Source organism: Engystomops pustulosus, chromosome 4 (genome assembly GCF_040894005.1).
Source record: "Engystomops pustulosus chromosome 4, aEngPut4.maternal, whole genome shotgun sequence".
NCBI lineage: Eukaryota > Metazoa > Chordata > Amphibia > Anura > Leptodactylidae > Engystomops > Engystomops pustulosus.
Window position 1 is genome coordinate 165,555,234 of NC_092414.1, and position 9,359 is coordinate 165,564,592.

Sequence of the window (9,359 nt, forward strand, 5' to 3'; positions counted from 1 at the left end):
AGGGATTTGATTCAGTTTTCAAGCTCAATTTGAAATTGGCCCGAAAAGTACATTTCCAGGAAACCTAAAAAATAATATTATATTCTGATTGCAGTGTTAAGAAAAAAGCTGTGCAGGCCTACATATAAAATAAACTGTGTAAGGCTATATAACGGGGTATATGTGGTTTAAGTTACAGTGTTCAACATTTGAAAATAAAAAGAAAGAGTAGAACTTGCTGGACTTTTTTTGTCATGGTTTCTTTTTTGACATAATTTATTCTGGAATCTTCTAAATCACAGAACCAAAATAGTCTAAGAGAAACATCCTTATTACTTCATTTTACTGAACACCTAACCATTTTGTTTTACTTTGCAGGCCATTCCTGTTATTAACCGCGCTCAGATTATAGATGATGCATTTAATTTAGCCAGGTGAGCATACACATTCAAACTATTACACATCTCTAAAAACAATATCTACATTCAGCATAATTGTATTTCACAGACTTTACAAGAAAACCATTCTGAGGGCTGTGTCACTGCAGTAACTGTCTTCTGCCAACTTTTATTTTTGACTGAGCCAACCAACTCCAAGTTTCCCTTCAGACAACATATTCTGGATTTGTCATGGGAATCCAGATGTAGCACACAAATGTATTACAATTTTAAAAATGTAGGCACAAATCCACTTATTTCCTCAGTGATGCTAAAAAAGTGGAACTGTTTGAATTTTCGTGACTTAAAAGAAATAAGCTATTCTTAAGCCCCCTTAAGATGTAGTGTAACTGTAAAGTTATAATGATTTTACTAAATTATATGTGATTCTCCCTTTAAAAAGAAACAGAATGAGTCCCATATTGTGCTGCTCTCTCTTTCCAAAGTTATGGCATCTTCTGTTCTGAAAGTGTTTGACAAAAATCTTTCTCACCTGAGATGAAGTGGATTGAGACTAAAATCTGTCTGGCTGATTAGCCTCTTCTGGCTCCTGAATGGCTCCCTATTAAATATATAATAGGGAGCCGCAAGCCAGTCAATCACCCCACGCCACTCCACTTTTAACTGATTGTATCGGGTAAAAGGGGGCATGGTGAGTCAGTTAGGGGCGGAGTTAAGTGAGACGGCTCGTTCGCAAACGACACTTCACTTTTGTCAGCACAGAAACACCGAATGCTTGAACAATGCTAAATTAACACAAATTAGATGCTTTATTGAAACAAAATATAAAATACACTTACACAAAGAAAAAACAATAATGGATAGACCACAATGGAATAAAAAATTGCATGAGTCCTAAGTATTAGCCTGTGGGCAAAGGGGTAGGTTAAACAGTCAATACTGATGAAGCGATAGCAAAACACATGTCGGGGTCAACTGCGTGCAGTCCTGCTTATTGTTATGGTACTCTCAGTCTCCAATCTGGCTTTGTATCTTTGTTCCCATATGGGTTTTATTTATTGTTTAAACTGCTGTCATGGATTAGCATCTTGTAGAGATACTCTTCAGTTTTGACTGTTTAACCTACAACCTGTGTATTGTGAGCACAGGCAGAGGAATCAGATATTGCAGCACTGAGGTAATCTGAGGGCTATAGCAAAGAAACTGCTGCATATTGGTAACAAAGATACTAGACAAAATTTTACATCCCAATCTTTATTGATTTGTGGAAAAAAAACTTTACAGTTAAGGCTACCTGTACACAAAAGTCGGCAAAATCAGTATTGAAAAACAGAGGTTAACATATGTTTTTTATACAACAATTTGCCTCAGAATGTCATCCATTTTTCATCAAAAGCACTGCAAGAAACAAAATACTACAATAAAACTGTAGAAAAATACCTAAATAATGATAAATTCAGACATTGGCATTTTAGAGCTTAATCTTTGTCACAGGGTCAAAATGTTTTATAGACCTAGCAGATCTAAATTGACAAAAGTTGTCCTGTTTTCCATTACATTTATTGCCACAGCTTCATATTATTAATTTCATCAGAAACCTAATATAACTAAACTATAATACCATTACTAACACAGCCTTATGTAACATATTTATTTTGCAGCATATAGACTACCGCTGTGAAATTTCTAATATTTCTGATATTTTAAAACCTAGAATTCTCAACACTACATATGGTTATTAATACTGTTATTTCTTGACTTTTAGGGCTGAGATAATAAACACTACAAGAGCACTTGACACCACTACATTTCTTTCCAAAGAGGTGGAGTACATGCCTTGGCAGGCAGCGCTCAGCAGTCTCAGTTACCACATTCAGATGTTCGATCGCACAGAAGTCTACGGACCTATGAAGGTAAAATGGCAGAAGTTTATATTTCTCTTGATTTGACTTATGATTAAATGATAAATTCAAGAATATAAATGTGGTTCAGGATTGGCAGATATTGAGGGAAAGAAGGAACAGCTATGATGGATTGCAATATGTGGATCCTCTTGTAGTTATAATAACATTATACAATTCCTCTGGATCATGTAAACTTCATTTGGTTATCAACTTGCTTGATTCTAGTTTATTCTAGTTTTTTAGGCTTCCTGCACACAAATGTGCCAATGACGTACTTTCCATTTTAAACAGTGGATATTTATCCGTCGGGTCTCCATTTTTCATGGAGCTTCATAACTATTGTCTAAGAGTTCTAGTAGTTTTGACTAGAACATGTTCTACTTGCTCTTGGCACTGATCATCAACAAGTAGTGCATCCATGTGGCCTGTGATGTGGTGTAGGCCTTACTCACCATGTACTGGTGATATAATATCATATATCCAAAACATACTGGTAGGTTGATTAGATTGTGAGCCCAATTGAGTACAGGGATCGATCTGGCAAGCTCTGTGCAGCGCTGCAGAATCTGTGTGCCCTATATAAATAATGCAAAATTTCCCCAACAGGCTTATATGAAGCAACAAGTTACTCCACTGTTTGAACATTTTAAAAGAGAGACAAAGAACTGGACTGAAATACCTGAGCCTTTAACACATCAGTAAGTTCCAATGATATACCATAGTTTAAAGGGGTGTTTACCCAAATAGAAAATCATATCACTATTGCTGGTTTATTGCTGCCATTCCTCTTAAGTGTATACTATATGTCGTTGAACCGGTCCACTTGACTCCCCTCCTCAGGCACTTAGCATGAGGGTGTTAAAGAAGCAAAAAGTTATAATGCATGGCTGTGTTCCAGGATGTGTGACTTTTATGGCTTGTGCACCAGAAAACATAAAAGCATACAAGCCATGATGCCTTCTCCCCATATTCCATTTATATAACCTTCATTAACCCCAACTTACAATTCAGCTTTAGTTTTTCCTTGTCTCATTGTTCCCGAGCAGTCACCGCTTTTAGTTTCAGTCCAGTCACCTGACATAGAAAACCGGAATTAGCATATAAGGGGTGAAACTGGTGGCAATGATTTCACAGCAACAGTGGAGGATAGAGAATTCCAACTTCTCTGGAATTGGTGGAGTAAAAAGTGGAAATTGGTGGAATTGGTGAAAGACTAAGGTTGTACAGTGTGTTTGAAATGCATTGGTTAACACGAGCTGAAACATTTCCCTGAATTTATGGATTGATGAAATGTTCAAATAAATCATGAATACAAGTTTTTATTGTTATAAAAAATGGTGTTGAGTGCAGGATTGTTTGTCTAATATTGCCTCGTTTAAAGTGAACCTATATCATCCTGTCAGAACTGTTACTTACTGCATAGATTTGCCTAATGTTCACAAACTCCATACTGGTTCTCTCTTTAGTAGAAGCATCTTGTATTAATGCAATCTCCACTGTTCTGTTATCACTGTGAGTGAGGTGCTACAGACACTGAGCAGTAGAGTATATCCACTGGACAGTGCATTAGCATCATGTGCAGGATACTGACTACTCCAATTGTGGGAGAATAGGGAACTCCACAAGGAAACCAGAAGTGGAATCACTACAAAGGGGGCTGAAAAACGTATGCGGGCAGTTGCAGTTCTTTGGACATGACCGGCTATCTTTAAGCATACTGCACAATCCATACTGCATATTAGATCATCCATAAAGTACTTGATTTGCAAAGATTAGTTCTTTCTATTAACTGCATGATATTGTCTACAGATACAGTCAGATAAATGCAGTGAGTATGGCTTGTGCCTATGGAATCCAAGAATGTCGAGAACTGGCAACCGGACTCTTTAACAACTGGAAAAGAACAGGGATCAATGGGTATGTATGTCCAATAGAACAATGGTGCAATAATCAGGCTTTGTGCATTTATTTAATACTTTTTATATATTTAATACAAATATCTGAAGCTTTTAACCCTTTCGACACCACTTTTTGCATTCCATTTCACTCTACTTTCCAATACCCATAACTTTTTTTTTAACCCATTTACTGGGAAACTGGAAACAAAAAGACAAACCAATATAAAAACAAAAGAAATCTGTAAAATAAACCTTCTGGGTATCACCTTATTCTAACAATGAATTTTCAATGATACTATTTGGAGAAGGATATGAATTTTGTCAACTTTTTGTCAACTTAATTTTTAAAAAATCTTTTTTGCAACCCATAAATATTTTAAGATTTATTCCTTAAAGGCATTTACTTTGTGGAATAAATATTTATATATTTCTTATCCATGTCCTCCTTCCTTCCTTCAATTTCAATAATTATGCTAATGAGCGTGTGTGTTACTAGAGCCCCTCCATGCTGCAGATTCAGTCTGTTACAGTGTGCAAGGAACACCTATGCCCTCCTATAATGTCCTGACATTTCCTCTGCTGCAGTAAAATAACATCAGGCAGAGGGAGGGGAAATTGCTGAGGAAGCAGCGAGTGAAGTCTAGAAACCTGCGAAGCCAGAGCACAGAGGCCTAACGCTCTCCAAGAGGAGCCTTTCAGATTCATTAACATAATTGTAAACGTTGATTTCAGAAGGAAGGATGTCATACATAATAAACATAAGATGATTACTACAGTCACGGTGCCCGGATCTATAAGTAATTCTCCCTTTTATATCATGCTTGAGATGGTAGATTTCCTTTCTTCTCCTTCATTTCCCCGAACAGTGTATCTGAAAACTTTCTCAGTTCTTGTCGCACAACGGTGTGACAAGGAAAGGAGAATAATGATTAACTATTTTGACAACTAGAAAATATTTCACTTGATGATTCAGCTCTCTAAGGAGATTAGGCTATCCAGGGACTGTATATAAAGAGTTGTTAGAAACTTTATCAGGCTTTATCAGAGAAAAAAGCTGATTTACATAGTCTGCTGAAATAAGGAATAGAGGCAGGTGGAAAAATGGACACAGGAACACCATTTCAGAAGCACTCCACTGATGTGCAACCTTTCAGGTGCAAGGCTTTCCCATGCAACTTTTTAGGTACAGGTGCAACTTGTTTAAAAAAACAAATGACAGTACAGTGCGTCTAATACCGCATGTTTTTTGGACTATAATGCGCACCGGTTTATAAGGCACACCATCAATAAAACGTCTAGGTTCATATAGGCGCACCCAGTGGTGGCAAACCTATGGCACGGGTGCCAGAGGCGGCACTCGGAGCCCTCTCTGTGGGCACACAGGCCATCACCCCAGAATGAAGTTCACCAGACAGGACTCAAAGAATCTTCCTGCAGAATCTTCCTACAATGATAAATGAATTTGCCCTCCTCCTTTCTATTGGGTTGGTGTCATTAGGAGGCTGAACGATTGAAAGTTGTCAAAGAACAAGGAGAAATAAATTACTGCTTAAAATGCTGTGCTGGCACTTTGCAATAAATAAGTAGTTGGTTAAAGTTTGGGCACTCAGACTCTAAAAGGTTCGCCATCACTGGGCTCACCTGATTATAAGGATGAATGACAAGCAGGTGGCAGACCTGTGCACAGTTCAAGGCAGCTGTTGTATATAAGTACGGTTCATATTTAAGGCGCACCGGACTATAAGACGCACCTTTGATTTCTGAGATTTCTCATAGTCCGGAAAACAGAGGTTGCTCAGCAGTGGCTTGCAGTGGAGTACGTATAAAAAGGACAGCCAACAAGCTAGGCAGAATAGTGATATATCCCCCAGAGTATTAAAAAAATACCTCACTTACACAACCTTCTTTTAATTTCCTCCTATGTGGCTAGTTCTCTGAAAAGTAAAAGGATAATGGTACATTAGCAGCAGCATCAGAAATATAAAGGTGTATTTTTTCACTTGTCTGAAAAGAAATCTTTGGGTATAGAATTCATAATAGTTCGGTTACATTGAAGGTACAATATTGATTAATTTTCCTACATAAATTACAAAAACTTCTTATCTGTACTCATTCATTCACTATGGTTACCTATATTTTCTGTGTCTATATGAACAGCATTCATGCAAATTTGAGGTCCACCATCTATTGCAATGCCATAGCTCAAGGGGGAGAAGAAGAATGGAATTTTGCATGGGAACAGTACAAGAGCAGTTCAGGAACGAATGTGCAGGAGGCTGAGAAACTGCGAGTCGCGCTGTCGTGTAGTAAGGAACCATGGATCCTTAATAGGTAAATCATTTTTTTGTAAATTTGTTTTGTTTTGCTAGAGCTGTCCTTCTAATAAACGGTTATTGAGAATAACACTAAGGCCTTCTTATGCTCTTTACTAATGAGAATCAGCACTGAAAAGCCCAGTTGAATATTTTGAAAGTTGTAAAAAAAATATTTTGCTCTGTAGCCATTCACAATCCCAATCTTTTAACATCTACACCTAAGAACCCTTTCTAATATCCTCATATGAGCTGCTGCCTCGGCTTAGACAAAATGTGACCTTCTAAAGACCATGTTATTTTGTTAGAACCATGTTGCATATAAAAAACCCTGCTAAATAATTTTAGTAAAAGCCATGGGCTTTAGCAGGTGTATACAGTCAATGTGACTTGACCACTGAGCTTCTGTAAACCAACAGAGGCCGGTGGTAACGATAGGAGCTGTACTGGATGGGAAATAAGGACCGAGTATAAGTTATTTCTTATTTTTACACCTTCTGGGGGCAATAGAAAAACCCACTGACAATATTAGAAAGATCTATCGCAAGTCTAATGAAGACGTACTCTTCATTGAAACAATCTGATTTGTGCAACTGTTTTTTTTTTTCAATTGACAGACTATTGGAGTTTTCCTTGGATCCCACAAAAATCAGAAGGCAAGATACGGTTTCCACAATTACCAATGTTGCTAGCAATGTAGCAGGCCAAAGTCTTGCCTGGGACTTTGTCAGAGCCAATTGGCCGAAACTTCGTCTACAGTAAGTGCCTACTTTTTCAGACAGGAAATGTTATAGAAAATTGAAATGAAATGATAGGATCTTTATTAACTGTATTTTCTTTGGTAGATTTGGAGATTCTTCATTCTCTTTTGGTAACCTCATCATTGGAACCACTAGAAGATTCTCAACAGAATTTGAACTGCACCAAGTAAGTTTCATTCTACACAATTTGGACATGAATAAAAAAATACATGCAACCCACCACATATATTATGTACTATAGTCACTTTTACATGCTATCCTACAAGTGGGCATGGCTTAGTTTTAGACCTGATGCAGCAAATGGATTATATATTGTTAGACACTACAATAAATCTAGCACATTTACACTTTTACACCCACTAGAGTCAAGAAAATTCATCTGTTCTCCAGAAAGTGTCAGAAAGATTAACCTGAAATGGGACAGATTTTACAGATTTTAGATGTTTTGCAGCTGTCCCTTCCAGTTTCCCCTGTGCCACCAGCTGATCCCCTCAGTTTACCACCCCCCCCCAGCTGCCTTCCTCAGTTTATTATATTCACCAGCAGTTAATAATGTCCCTCCAGCTCTACTTCATTTTTCAAGGCTCCCCACAACTCCTCAATTCTGCTCCATGGTCTGCCTGCCAGCCAAGGACAGCACCTGAAATCCAAGACTGTCCTTTTAACTGATTAAGTTGGGAGGTATGCATTCTGATTCTGTACCACACGCCATGTGACCCAAGTCTCAGGCAAGATTAGAAAACCTGCCCCAGCGTCTGTGCAGCTACTCACATATATTGGATCCATGTAAGGTCATTTGAGCTTAAAATCACACTAAAATGTAAAATAAAGATCTGAAGAGTTTCTTTCAGAAAGGCTAATCCATGGCTCATTCTTTCTCACTAGCTTAAGCAGTTTAAAGAAGACAATAAAGAAGTCGGTTTTGGCACAGGAGCCCGTGCTTTGGACCAAGCCATAGAAAGAACAGAAACAAATGTCAGATGGGTAAATAAGAACAAGCCTATTATAAAGGAATGGTATCAAGCTGCAGTGAAACCCTAAAGGACATATGAAAATCTGCACTGCAGCTACATGTGAAGAACAGTTTACAATCCATATGTGCCTACTTTAGTAATAATTTGCAGTTCTTGGATCTCCGTACTGGAAAATAGAAAGAAATACTGCACAAATATGACAAATACTGACATGATTCCTCTATGAATTTCCTTTTTTGATGTGACTGAGAAACCCATGTTTGATAAAGCATGTGCCCTTATACATAGTTTATATGACTCAAAGATGTTTCCACGTAGACATAAGGGAACTTCATTCTACTGCTCAGGGTTTAAAGATGATTACCATACACTGCACTGTACCAAATTCCTAATCATGTTTACTCTGATACCACAAAGTTGGGAACAACGTCATTTTTGCTGAAAAAAACTGCCCAAAATGGGTTTGCTTTTATGAAGGGTTTCCTGGGTTTTATGTTGAATATCACAGCAATACTTTCACATTTTGAAGTCCACAGAGAGAAAACAACTTGCACTATGTTTTCTTTTTACGTAGAATGATGTGGATGGGATTTATTTAAATCAAATCCACTTTTTTGCTTCAGCACATCCCTGTGGGTTAGCTGACAGCTGTTTCCCCATCTGCGTGACCATTCCAACCTACGTAGCCCCTGCCTTACAGATGACATAGACCAAAGATTTTACAGGCTTAAGAGATGTATATTTTCCTATAAGAAAATCCAACATGCCAGTATTTATGCTTTACAAAATCAGTGTAAATAAGAGTTAGATTTTTCATTAGGCCTAAATTAAAACAAAGCAATGTGAGAAAAAAACAGCTGTTTCTTGTGTTTATCATTCCGGAAAATAAAAATAAAACTCAATTGTCAAATTTGTCTCTTGAGAATTTGCTTTCTTACATTTATTTTATTAATTATTCACGCAAATTTGGCAAATTTGATGCAGGGTTTGGAGCCTGCAGTGAATTAAAAAAGGACAGAATTATATTATTAAAAATTGATACAGTGGCCGCTTTGTATCCACCTCCTAGTTTTTGGCTAAAAACCTGCCCTAGAAACACCATTAAACTTCCATTTGGGTTCCACTACTGGCTA

General features: G+C 37.5%; 1 protein-coding gene and 1 long non-coding RNA gene across 4 annotated transcripts in view; one reads left to right on the top strand and one right to left on the bottom strand.

The window, feature by feature from the left end:
- The window catches only part of LOC140127593 (aminopeptidase Ey-like), a 72,028-nt gene extending 62,892 nt beyond the window's left edge, over nucleotides 1–9,136 (top strand). For all 3 annotated transcript variants that reach the window (XM_072148458.1, XM_072148456.1, XM_072148457.1), the window contains exons 14-21: nucleotides 358–413; nucleotides 2,143–2,290; nucleotides 2,888–2,979; nucleotides 4,091–4,198; nucleotides 6,337–6,510; nucleotides 7,109–7,249; nucleotides 7,337–7,418; nucleotides 8,138–9,136. In XM_072148458.1, the coding sequence (XP_072004559.1) occupies nucleotides 358–413; nucleotides 2,143–2,290; nucleotides 2,888–2,979; nucleotides 4,091–4,198; nucleotides 6,337–6,510; nucleotides 7,109–7,249; nucleotides 7,337–7,418; nucleotides 8,138–8,293 (957 nt within the window). In that variant the 3' untranslated portion in view covers nucleotides 8,294–9,136. The remainder of the gene's footprint in view (nucleotides 1–357; nucleotides 414–2,142; nucleotides 2,291–2,887; nucleotides 2,980–4,090; nucleotides 4,199–6,336; nucleotides 6,511–7,108; nucleotides 7,250–7,336; nucleotides 7,419–8,137) is intronic.
- On the bottom strand, nucleotides 2,816–6,838 carry LOC140127594 (uncharacterized). Its single transcript, XR_011855027.1, has 3 exons — nucleotides 6,076–6,838; nucleotides 3,286–3,355; nucleotides 2,816–2,856 (listed from the first exon to the last, which is right to left on the bottom strand). It is a non-coding gene; the product is annotated as an uncharacterized lncRNA (long non-coding RNA).
- Nucleotides 9,137–9,359: the final 223 nt, after the last annotated feature.